At 42.0% G+C, this 13212-nt stretch overlaps 2 protein-coding genes across 2 annotated transcripts; both read left to right on the top strand.

The window, feature by feature from the left end:
* Positions 1-4670: 4670 nt before the first annotated feature.
* Positions 4671-6458, top strand: LOC112733102 (uncharacterized). Its single transcript, XM_025781977.1, has one exon. The coding sequence runs from the start codon at positions 4671-4673 to the stop codon at positions 6456-6458; it is 1788 nt and encodes a 595-aa protein (XP_025637762.1).
* A 2567-nt stretch (positions 6459-9025) lies between these two features.
* Positions 9026-9508, top strand: LOC140177505 (uncharacterized). Its single transcript, XM_072210621.1, has one exon. The coding sequence runs from the start codon at positions 9026-9028 to the stop codon at positions 9506-9508; it is 483 nt and encodes a 160-aa protein (XP_072066722.1).
* The last annotated feature ends 3704 nt before the right edge of the window (positions 9509-13212 follow it).

The raw sequence follows: 13212 nt of genomic DNA, 5'->3' as shown, positions 1-13212 counted from the left end.
ATTAGTACATAATAAATTAAAAATAATTAATTATTAATTTATCAACTTAAAAATCAAAATACGGTATAAAATACAGTTTAATATTATAAAGTAGATAAATTTAAATTTAAATTTAAATTAGTATTCAAATCGCACATATTAATTAAGAATTATATTGACGTATATTACAAATTTTATATTGTTTACTATAATTATTATTTATGAAAATGTTTTAACCTTTTAAACCGTAATCATTATTATTTTTTAAAATATATATTACTTTCTCAAATTTTTAACCAAATTATTACCCTTTTGATATTTCTAATAAATTTTGACAGTTATTTCAAATAATTATTTAATTTAATTAGTATTTTAATATAATTTTTGTTAATTATTATTCTAAAAAATGTGTTTAATTACCATGAAATTTTTTATGTATTTTTTGTGAAAAAATACTAATATATTAGGTCTATTTTTAATTTTTATTTATAAATGTGGTCTGACCAAAATAAATGAAATTCACAAAAACAAAAACAAAAAACAAATAAAAGTCTAACATCATTTTTATAATCACTAATTAAATAAATATTTACTACATTTAGTTACTAAATCCCTTCACGTGTCTTAAGGAATAGCAAAAAAAAATAAAAAAAAAAATTTCGCAACTTATTAAAACAATGACAGATATTATCTTTTAAGTTTTTTCTTTTTAAACACTTAATAGTTTTTTCTATTGACAATAAATATATATAGGTATAAAAGATTCTCTCTTTCTACACCATAGAATTCACTTTTATTTTTTGCCTTATGTTCTTACTCGTTCAGATTTGTTAGACAAAATGAAAAAGGCTCTTGCACTCAATGAGTCAATGATATCAAAATCCGTTTTGTACTTGAAAAAGAAGACCTTGATTCAAATTTCCTTTTCTCAATGTCTACTAGCATTTGACCGGTGCAACAACACAAGACTACAGAATTTATTTTCACCACAAAAATTATTTATTTTAGATAATATTTTTAACTTTTCATTATATCAAAATGTCGTACATAGGTATAATTTCAAAATCTGAGTTCGTTCAAAATCTGAGTTCGTTCGATGTTAATAAAATATTCTATTGTACTAAAGATTTTCAATGTTAGTCTAAATATATATTAAGCACAAAATAAAAGAAGTTTGATGTATTATAGAATAATATTTTTTGTTCATAAAAATAAAACTAAATTACACTTAAGATTTAAATTATATTTTCTTTCGTTAATTAGAACTATATTCCTCTTTATTTTTTCTTTTTAAAACACTAAGACCGAATTCGTTCACATTACTTAACCATAACATTACGAAATTTTAATTAGAACAGTTAAAATGGATTGGGTCCATTAGGATTGGCTCATTTAGAGTTGTTTAAGGTGCTTGATCAAACAGTTGGTCTACGAAATAAATGAATTGACTTATTTACTCGTTTAATTTTTTTTATTTTTTTCTTATTCTTTTTTCCTATTTTTGTTAATTTCTTAACAATTTTTTTCTTAGCAATCTAATTCAGATATCTTTACTTCTAATAAAAAACAACTCAAATTCCAATCTTATCTATTAAAAGGCAAAAAAATTATTCGAACATTAATATTTTAGATTTTTAGTCCGTAATATAATTTTTTTTATTTAAATAAAAAATTACCAATTCAGACAAAAGAAAAATAAAAACTAAACTCGTTAGCCCGTTTTGTTCATTAAACTTTTTTTAAATGGTCCAAACTCTCATCTTAGAAGTCTATACATATTTGTACATAATTGTTACACCTAACATCATTCTCTAGTTTAATCGAATCTTTGATGGCACGACCCAAAAAAAGAGGGAAAAAATTGGATTTTTGATGGGGAACCAAAATGTGAATATCCATAGATCACTCAAAGATAATAAATATAAGTCTTAAGGAACTGTTATTATTATTAACACTAATATGTTCTTCATAGGCATGGACGTATGGACTCTATTTGAGCAAAGAAAAAATATGTTTTCAAGAGTTTGATTAACAAACTATGCGCTTGTTAAATTTGTTAAAGAAGCACTTTGTTTGTTGGTGATTCAAAAGTTACTATTATTATCTACTTAACAAATGTTCTAGAAAATATTTATTAATTAATTCCTTATTTAGACCATGTTAAAATCAATATCAATTTTATCTTGAAAAATGAAAATCTTTACCTTTTTTATACATATATAAAACTAATCCCATGTAACTTTTATGGACATCTAAGTTTTTCATAATATTAATCTACTACTGCTACTACTACAACTACCAAAAATAATAATAATGAAAAAAAACTATAACAACTAAATGTTATATGACTTTCCAAAATTCCAAATGCAACAGATACTGCACTATTGTCGTTTGCTTCTTATCAAAGTTTGTGCTTCAAAATTACTCACAATTTAATATGGGAGGTTTGAAGTTTTTTATATTTTTGACTTTGAAGACTTTAAATTTCAATGTTAAATAGCAAAGATCTTTGTACCTGTGTGTCATGTAGTTGTCCTACAAAAAAGGCAATGCATGAAATACCATTCATTGGTTATGAAAAGATATATTAAACTATTCTTCCACCTTAGCCTATAACAACAATAAAGAAGTCTTGTGGTCTACAAATTCAACCCAATAGAATACATAATTCAATTACAATTTTAGTCTTTATTATTTTATCTTATCTTATCTTTAGTTGTTCACTTGTTCTTATCTTATCTTTATTTGCTTTTATCTTTCTTAGACTAATGCTTTATATATATATATATATATATATATATATATATATATATATATATATATATATATATATATAGTTTTACCTTCATACTTCAATTCAATTCAATCAAGAAATATAAAGTATAATATTCTTCCTCTCTCTTTTCTTATTCTTTCACAATTTTATCAAGATGAAGAGATTGTTGTCTACAGTAACAATCTGGCTTAGATACTTTGAGATGCAGGTAATAAGGTCTTTAACATGATTTGTTGAAAACAATTAGCACTTTAGTAAAATACTCATTCAAATAGGAGACAGTATTCTAAACCTCAAGCTAAAAAATACCAAACATAAAATAACATACAAGTTCTAGAAAGAATTCAAATAACTCAATGATATATTATTTGCTAAGAGATCAATCACATTCCTCCGTTACTATAGCCCATTTCTTATATTTTGCTAATAAATTTCTTACAGCTTAATTTATATTGACCCCAAGATGTTTGTCAGAAATGATGAAGTTTAGCTTTAACTTTAAAATATTACAAAAATTATCCACAAACATTGAAAATAGGCATACGTAACCATTCTTTATACCAAACAAATTGCCAAAAAATCACCATACCTAAAGACTTGAAATCATTTTTGTCAATAAAGTAAAGATCACAAAGATGAACCCAAAGAATATAGATATCAAAGTAATACAAATATAAATGCACTAGTAAATATGAGAATAAAAGAGAATAATTGATATAAAGTTTTTATATAAGGCCACCAAAGTTTCATCCATTTAACTATACAAAACTCATGTAGTTATTCTCATCAAATTGAAAAAAAAATGATATTATATGAGTGCACCAAATAGCAGTGACTCCATGGATGTTTTATCAGTATTGCCAAAAAATAATGATTTCGACTTCAAATTATAAAGAAAGATTAAATGGATTATGTTACGGACTCACAAGTCCAGCCCAAGTAGTCGCCGAGTCGGGGCACTGCTCCGGCCTAAACCTCCAGCAAAGGGGTCCAACGTGTCGGTCCCCAACATCCGACCCAAGGCCCGACCGACCTACCACCTAAAGCACGCTATCGCTCGGGTCGGTGTCCACGGGGCGGAGCCCGGCATCCCGATCCGAACTACGGGATGACCTGCCCACATAGAATGCGACAGCTCACAGCTCCTCCACCAATGGGCTAGACCATCACTAGGCCCACCCAACATAGTATATAAGGGGAGAGGACAGCTCTCCCCCCGAGGTACGTCACTCTTTACCTAATTCGGCTATCCTCTGGTATGGACTCTGACTTGATCGTCAGAGTGTCCTTGCAGGTGGCCACCCCCCAACGTTCCGTTCAAACCATGACCTCGCTAGCACCCTCCGACCCTCGTTCCACGTCAGCGCGGGGTCTTACCCTCTCTCCTACTCATCACCACCTGACTACCCGAGAATATCAGGTAACGAACATTGGCGCCGTCTGTGGGGACCCGGCGCAGACATGGAGCGACCCATCACTTCGGAGGAGCTCCGTGAAAGAGGCGGGGCTCGTTTGAGCAGGGCGAGTTCGACAGCCCGCGCTGCCAAACAGCCGAGATCCTCCGTTCAACCAACCAACAAATGTACACCAAGACCCCCGAAAGACGCCCCTTCGGGGGGACGGGGCCGACAGCGCCAATATCATGCAAGAGCTCAGGCATAGAGTACAAAATCTTGAACGGGAGCTGGCGGCGAGGGGCTAATCTCGCGAAGACGCCAGCCACTCGCACGGCGGCGTCAGCCGCTCCCACGCCCACACCTGCTCCCCTTCCCGAGCACACGACAGCCAAGGGAGAAGTCTAGCAAGGCACGAAGAGGCGCACACGCAAGCGACTTCCAGGCCTACTCGAAGCAAGTCGGAAAGCCGCTGGGGATCTCAGAAGGGGGAGGCCAGGAGACAACAAGATCCCATTATCATGGGAGCCACCCCTTTTCACCCCTCAATCCTCAAGGTTTGGCTCCCGAGAAACTTCGACAAACCGACGGACATGAGGTATGATGGGACCAAGGACCCCCAGGAGCATGTCACAGCCTTTGAAGCAAGGATGAACTTGGAAGGGGTAGGCGACGCGGTCAGATGCCGGGCATTCCCCGTGACACTGGCCGGACCAGCGATCCGATGGTTCAACGCCCTCCCACAGGGGTCCGTCACAACTTTCGCAGACATATCCCAGAGCTTTCTAGCTCGGTTCACGATGCGCATAGCCAAGGCAAAGCACCCAATCAACTTATTGGGGGTTACCCAAAAACCTGGGGGGCCGACTAGAAAGTTCCTAGATAGGTTCAACGACGAGTGTTTGGAGATCGACGGCCTCACGGACTTAGTCGCTAGCTTATGCCTAACAAATGGCCTGCTAAACGAAGACTTTAGGAAGCACCTCACAACCAAGCCTGTATGGACCATGCAGGAAATCCAAAGCGTAGCCAAAGAATACATCAATGATGAAGAGGTCAGTCAGGTTGTAGCAGCCAATAAACGGCAGCTCCCTAACCCGCCAGCCCGACAGGCCCCTCAAGTCGACAGGTACAAAGAAGCTCCCAGGGACGGCACCCTAAACAAGTTACCCAAGCATCCACGGGTAGGAAGGTTCACGAACTACACGCCACTTACGGCGCCTATAGTAGAAATCTACCAACAAATTGCACACAAGGGAATCCTATCCAGACCTAGACCATTGAAAGAGAGAACGGGAGGCAACAAAAGCCTTTACTGTGATTACCACAAGGGATTTGGTCACAAAACACAAGACTGCTTCGACCTCAAAGATGCCTTGGAACAGGCCATCAGAGAGGGAAAGCTGAGCAAATTCTCCCGGCTCATCAGGGAACCGAGGAGGCGGGAAAGGGAACGCTCCGAGGAAGACCGGAGCCGAACTGTTAAGCCAAGACAAGAACCCACATGGGATGCCAGTAACCCCCCAACTTTTGTGGTCAACATTGTGGTCGGGCGCGACAGCCCCCCTAAATCCAAGTCGGCAGCGAAAAGGGACACCCGCATACTCTCCATCTCGACAGATGGTCCCGCCGCCAACAAAAGGCATCCCACAATATCTTTTGGCTCAGAAGATAAATGGTTCAATGACCTCCCCGAAAACCCCCCCATGGTAGTTACCGCAATGGTCGGGACAGGACTGGTTAGGCGCATCCTCATCGACACGGGAGCCGATTCTAATATCCTATTTAGAAACGTATTCGACGCCATGGGGCTCAAGGAATCCGACCTCAAAAATCACCAGCATGGAGTCATGGGACTAGGAGATAACTACATCAAACCCGACGGGACGATCTCCCTCCCAATCAGCCTAGGAACCGGTGACACCAGGAAATCGGTTATGACAGACTTCGTAGTCCTCAGAGACTCCACTGCCTATAACATCATCCTAGGGAGAAAAACTATCAATAAATTCTCAGCTGTAATATGCACCAAGTTCCTAACAATGAAGTTCATAACGGACAAGGGAACAGTTGGTTCCATAAGGGGAGACCTAGAGACGGCAGTTGCCTGCGACAACGCAAGTCTCTCCTTAAGGAAAGAATCTAAGAGGGTAGCTGGCGTATTCCTAGCAGATTTGGACGTCAGGATAGAGGACAAGCCAAGACATGAACCAGAAGGGGACATGAAAAAGTTCCAAATAGGAAAATCAGCAGATCAGTTTACCTTCATAAACAGGAACCTACCCCATGAACTCAAGGGCCCCTCATAGAGATCGTAAGGGCAAACGGTGACCTCTTCGCATGGACCCCATCAGACATGCCGGGATTGGATCCCGAGGTCATGTCCCACCGGCTAGCCATAAAGCCCGAGGCCAAACCGGTAGCCCAGCGGCAAAGAAAGATGTTGCAAGAAAGGGCTGAAGAAGTTGCCAAACAAACAGCAGAATTGCTAGAAGCAGGGTTCATCAAGGAACTCGAGTACTCGACATGGCTGTCCAATGTTGTCCTAGTTAAAAAAGCCAGTGGAAAATGGAGGATGTGCGTCGATTACTCTGACCTGAACAAAGCATGTCCAAAAGACTCCTTTTCCCTCCCCAACATTGACACCTTGGTTGACTCGGCGGCAGGATATCATTTCCTCAGCTTCATGGATGCCTATTCCGGCTATAACCAAATCCCGATGCACCGACCTGATGAGGACAAAACGGCATTCATAACACCAGGGGAAACCTATTGCTACAAAATAATGCCTTTCAGACTGAAGAATGCAGGGGCCACCTACCAAAGACTGATGAGCAAAGTCTTCCACGACCTCACCGGCAAATCGATAGAGGTGTATATCGACGACATCCTGGTAAAAATAGCAGAGCTAAATAAACTAATAGACGACCTCCAGGCTGTCTTCAAGGCACTAAGGAAATTCAACATGAGGCTTAACCCGCTTAAATGCGCATTCGCCATGGAAGCAGGGAAATTCCTGGGGTTCATGATAACACAAAGAGGGGTAGAACCAACCCGGACAAATGCAAAGCCATCCTCAAAATGACAAGCCCTGGGTGCATCAAAGATGTGCAACGACTCACCGAAAAGCTCACGGCTCTGTCTCGATTTCTCGGAGCATCGGCAGAAAGGGCCATCCCATTCTTCAACCTAATGAAGAAAGGAATCACCTTTGAGTGGACCCCGACATACGAAGAAGCGTTCAGCCATTTCAAGAAGATACTCTCGGAACCTCCCGTACTCAGCAAGCCTAGAGAAGGGGAGCCCCTATACTTGTACTTGGTCGTGACTGCGCAAGCGATGGTGGCAGTCCTAGTCCAAGAAGAGGACAAAACTCAGCGCCCAATGTACTTCATCAGCAAAATACTCCAAGGGGCAGAGATGAGGTACACCAAGTTGGAAAAGCTGGCCTACGCCCTACTGATCTCATCTAGAAGGCTAAAGCAATACTTTTAAGGGCATATAATCATTCTAAGAACCGACCAAGCCATCCGACAAGTCCTCCGAAAACCCGACCTGGCGGGAAGAATGATGGCATGGGCAATAGAACTGTCCCAATATGATTTGCAATATGAGCCAAGACAGGCAATCAAAGCCCAAGCCATGGCAGACTTCCTCGTAGAAGTCACAGGAGAGACTCCCGACACACCGAACACACGGTGGAAACTCCACGTTGACGGAGCATCTAACCAAGCGTTCGGAGGAGCCGGAATCATCCTCGAAAACTCGGCAGGAGTAGCCTACGAGCAATCCGTCAAGTTCGACTTCCAGGTCTTCAATAACCAGGCCGAGTATGAAGCCCTGATAGGGAGACTGATACTAGCCAAAGAAGTCGGAGCATCAAGGGTGGAAGTCAGTAGCGACTCCCAAGTCGTCACCTCCCAGGTAAATGGCAGCTACCAAGCCAGGGACGTGCTACTACAAAAATACCTGGAAAAGGTAAAAGAGCTATGCAAAAGCTTCGAAGAAGTCATAATCCAGCACGTCCCCAGAGAAAGAAATGCCCGAGCCGACCTCCTTTGTAAGCTAGCAAGCACCAAACCCGGCATAGGGAACAGATCCCTAATCCAAGGGCTAGCAACGGAACTTGCAATCGTCATGTGCACAACCCAGGTGCCGAACCCCCCCTCATGGATAGATCCTATCTCCCGATATCTGGAGCATGCAAAAACACCCCCAGATGAAAAGGAAGCACAAGCTGTCAAGAGGGAAGCTCCCAAATATACAATTATACAGGGGTAGTTGTACAAACAAGGGCTCCACCAGCCCCTACTCAAATGTCTGCACCCCGACCAGATGGACTACGTCCTAAAAAAAGTCCACGAAGGGTGCTGTAGTCACCACATCGGGGGAAGATCTTTAGCAAGAAAGATCATCCGAGCAGGATATTACTGGCCTACAATGATGTCGGACGCCCAGGAGTTCGTGAGAAAAATGCAAAAAATACCAAGAAAATGACAACTTCCACAAAGCACCTCCCGAGGAGCTCAGTCTAATGATGGCTCCCCGACCTTTCGCCCAATGGGGAGTCGACTTCTTGGGGCCATTCCCACCAGGGCCTGGGCAAGTGAAGTACTTGATAGTAGCCATAGACTATTACACCAAATGGGTGAAAGTAGAACCACTAGCTAGCATATCCGCAGTAAATTGCCAAAAGTTTATGTGGAAGCAGGTGGTCACTAGGTTTGGGATCCCGGAGACCGTCATATCGAACAACGGGACACAGTTCACCGACAAGAAGTTTAAAGGATTCCTAGAAGGACTAAAGATCAGATAGAGGTTCTCCTCAGTCGAGCACCCCCAAACCAACGGCCAGGTGGAAGCAGCCAACAAAGTTATGCTAAAAGGGTTAAAGAAGCGACTTGAAGGAAAGAATGGCTCATGGGCAGACGAGCTAGCCTCAGTCTTGTGGTCATATAGGACCACCCCCCAATCATCTACCGGCGAAACCCCCTTCCGACTCACATATGGGGTCGACGCAGTCATCCCAGTCGAGGTCGGGGAACCAAGCCTAAGGTTACTCCTCGGAGGAGGGAGTGAGGCAATCGAAAAGGACCTGGTCAACGAGACGAGGCAAATGGCACACTTAGCAGAAGCAGCAATAAAGCAAAGAGTAGCCCTAAGGTACAATGGCAAAGTGCTAAAGAGAAGCCTAGGAGAAGGCGTCTTGGTCTTACGATGCAACGACATAGGGCCACCAACCCCAGGGGAAGGCAAGCTAGCTGCGAACTGGGAAGGCCCTTACAGAGTAAGAGAAGTCCTTGGCAAGGGAGGCTACAAGCTAGAAAAATTGGATGGAAACGAGGTGCCGAGAACATGAAACATGGCAAACCTCAAGAGGTTCTACCCATAAGAAGGGACGACCACACGACCTGACGACCTCAACTCCCCTCTTGTTTCAACTTTATATTCTCCTTTTATGTTCCTCTTTTTTACAGTCACATCATTTTCCTCTTCTATTATCTTTCATTTAATTATGCATTACATTATTTCCTTGTTTTAGAATCCTAACAATATGATAAATTTTACTTTTCATAAGTCTCGAATCGAACATAACAAGAAACGTAAAAAGGCGAACAATCGACCTAACGAAAATCCGGGACTGATCACCCCGGAAACCGTAGGGACAAAAAAAAACGGCTCAGACAAGCAGCAAGAATAATAAATACCACGAAAAACGGTAAACCAAAAGGCCGCAACGGCCCGAGCAAACAAAACAGTAAAGCAAAGCCACGACGGCCCGAACATAACAAGCAATAACCAAAAACGGCAGTTTAAAATAAAGGCAAAAGTATTCGATACAACCAAAGGGCGCCTTATAATAGGCCCCAGAATAAAAAGCAAGTTACAAGATAAAGCGAAGGGCATGAAAGTCGGGAAATATCCACCTAGCGCTTAAGGATGTCAATGATCTTCCTACCCTCCACTGTCTTCATCGCACCAACTTGGGAAAGGTCGAGGTCGGGAGCCAGCATGGCCAGTTGGAGCTTAATCCTTTCCTCGGTCAGCATAATGGCCTCACGGGCCCTGTTCCGAGGGTTACCTGAAACTGGAGGTCGATCTCGGATGAGATCCTTGGTACTGGTCGGAGATGACGTGTCCGGCTGGCTGGTGGCGGCCAGAGCTGTTGTGTCCGACTTGTTGGACTTGCTGCACTGCTAATCCTAGGCCACCGGAGGGTGGGGGGTACCTGCAAGAGACTCCGATGCTTAAGTTAGCATGGGTATTAAGCAGGTTTTATGTAGAATCAGAGTATGAGTTATACCTGGGTGCTCCAGTGTATTTATAGTAGTGTGGGCTGACCTTTCTGATAAGATAAGTTAGTTATCTTATCTTATCTTATCATGTTTTGGATGAAGTCAGCTTATCTTCAGGGGAACCGCCTTTATCTCTATAGGCTGAGATTGCCTTTAGATTTGGGTCGTGTTCCTCTATTTGGGCCCTTTATTGGGCTTTCCTGTCGATATGGCCGAGTTCTTTGTAACGAAGTCGGTCCGCTTGACCTTAACAGGTCAGTCGCTGCATCGTTGATCATCCCAGGTCGGATAGCTCGACCCAGGGTATGAACAGTGCCCCTGCTTGAGCTCGGTCTTCTTTGTCGAGGTCGAGTCCTTGACTTCGGTCCTTCTCGTAGCGAAGCCGAACTCAAGCATTTTGTCGACTTCTTTTGTAGCAGCTTTTGAATGTAGAACGTTTTCCTCTACAAGCGCGCGCTTTTATATCGGTGCTTTGGGAACGTGCGAGGGTTTAATGCCTTTTAATTTTAGCATTAATTGCCCCGTTTCCTTTTGGCTCTTTAATTTTGAAAACCCAGAAATGGTTTCTCTTCTTTCGCCCTTTTTGTAACTTCTTCGCATTTTTCCTTTCATTCTCGCTTTCAACTTTTCTTTGTGTTGCGGCGTTTGTTTGATTTTTTTGAAGCCTCTGCCTGGAGTTCGTGGTTTCGCGTTTCAGCCCAGCGACATTTTCTTTTGCTCGTGTCTTTTCTTTTGCTTCGAGGTAGTGATTCCAGATTTTGCCGTCCCTCTTCACCTTCCCTGAAGTCTTGCTGCCTTTTCAGGTTGGTACTAACTTTCTTGCTTCTTTCACAGCTTCATCTTTAGTTTTTTGGTGAAGCTTTTGGATTTGCATGTTTTGAAAGTTTGAACCTTTTCGTGATTTTGCATCTGTTTGTCGCTTTAAATGCGTTTTTCTTGGCTTTCTTTTGTGTTCCTCTGGCATTTCCTGTCGAGGCTTTATATGGTTTTTGTTTGTTGCTTCTGATTTTTTACTATCTGATAGAAACTCTGCATCCGTTCCTTGCTTTGCTTGATTGCTTTTTGTCTGATTTCTCAAAAGTTCATACCTTTGATGATTTCCATTTGACGTGTTTTGATGTTTTGGGAATGCTTTTTGCTTGGTTGACTGTGATGACTTATGCTTCTGGAAATGCTTGCTTCTTTGAAGTCTTTTTCTTGTTTGTAAGATGCTGGGGTGAGAGCTGTAGATTTTCCTGGAAACCTTGCTTTGTTACTGCCTCCAAAGGATGCCCCAAGATTTTGGTTTGAGTCTTGGGGTTTTCCTTTTTTGTGTGATCACCTGCATCGTATTGAGTTGTTTTCTCCCTTGTCCGAGATATTTTTAGTAATCCCCTCTTCTTTTCTTACTTGTAGGATTAGTTGGCCTCATGTCTTCTCGCAATAACATTGTAGAGATGTCTTCCAGAGTTCCCGAGGGGATGTCCGATTGGCTGGACTCCCTTGTTTTGTTGTGTGTTTCTATTGTGGATGTTGAATTTTGCACAGAGCTGAGGAAGCGCCATAGGATTTGTGCTAACAGTGCCTGCGAGGGTGATTATGAGCTTGTTGCTCCTGATTCCGATGAGAGAGCTTGTTTTCCGACTTCCGTCGAGCGGGAGCGTCCCTCTTTCTATGCTTATGAATACTTCTTCAGCCAACTGAACGTTACTTTCCCTTTTACTGCTTTTGAAACTGACTTGTTGTGGTCCTGCAATGTTGCTCCGTCCCAACTTCATCCAAACTCTTGGGGTTTTATCAAAATATTTCAACTTCTTTGTCAGGGGTTGGACATAACACCTTCTGAAACTCTTTTCCTTTATCTTTTTGTCTCGGCCAAACCTGGAGGTTCCTCCAAAAAGAAAGCTTCCTGGGTCTCTTTCAGGTCGGCCCAGGGGCATAAAGTTTTTGCCATGTATGATGAGTCGTTTAAAGATTTTAAGAACTATTTTTTCCGAGTCCGTGTCGTTGAGGGGGTTCGCCCCTTTTTTCTTGATGAAAATGATGAGCCTGCTTTTCCTCTGGAGTGGCAAAAGAATGTAAGAGTGCCACGTTACACATGAAAAATGCTTAGTGAGGTTGAGCGGGCCTTTGTAGTTGTTCTTGAAGTTGTGGGGGAAGCCACCCCACCTGGACACGAAGAGATTTTTGAGTGATCCATCTTTGGTTCGGGCTGCTTTGGGTACTGCCTGATTTATTTTTATACTTGCTCCCGAGCTTTGTTTCTCCTGTGTTGTAACTTGTCTTTGTTTTTTGTGTTTTTCAGAGATGTCAAAGAAGGCGACCGCTGCTTTAAACATCTCGGCCAAGGCGGCCGGAGAGGGGTCTTCTCAGCCTCTAGTTAAACCTCCTATACCGAGTTCTCCCGGGCCGAGGAGAGCAATTCCTACTCCTCGGGTCCGTCTGGTCGATCCTCCACAATCGTCCGTTGCAGCTTCCGGTGCCCCTCCTAGTAAAAAGCAAAGAACAACTGAGCCTTTCAACCTTGATGCTCCTGACTTTGATGCGGTTGAGTTTGTAGATCAACAAATCGGCCCTTATGGTGTTCTTCCTATGGACGATGTGTCGATTCTTCATCATTTTGATTATATCACCCGGAGTGGTATCAAGTTGGCACATATGGGGGTGGCCCTATATCGAACTGCTCAAAGTCTTCCTCTCCATGCCACTAAAGCTTTTATGAAGGAGGCCAAACAGGAGCGAAGAGTTGGGGAATGCCCGGGAGAATTATTCTGAACTCCAAGGTCAT

Source organism: Arachis hypogaea, chromosome 13 (genome assembly GCF_003086295.3).
Source record: "Arachis hypogaea cultivar Tifrunner chromosome 13, arahy.Tifrunner.gnm2.J5K5, whole genome shotgun sequence".
NCBI lineage: Eukaryota > Viridiplantae > Streptophyta > Magnoliopsida > Fabales > Fabaceae > Arachis > Arachis hypogaea.
Note: the sequence above shows the minus strand (reverse complement) of the source record. Positions and strands in the feature narration are given on the sequence as shown.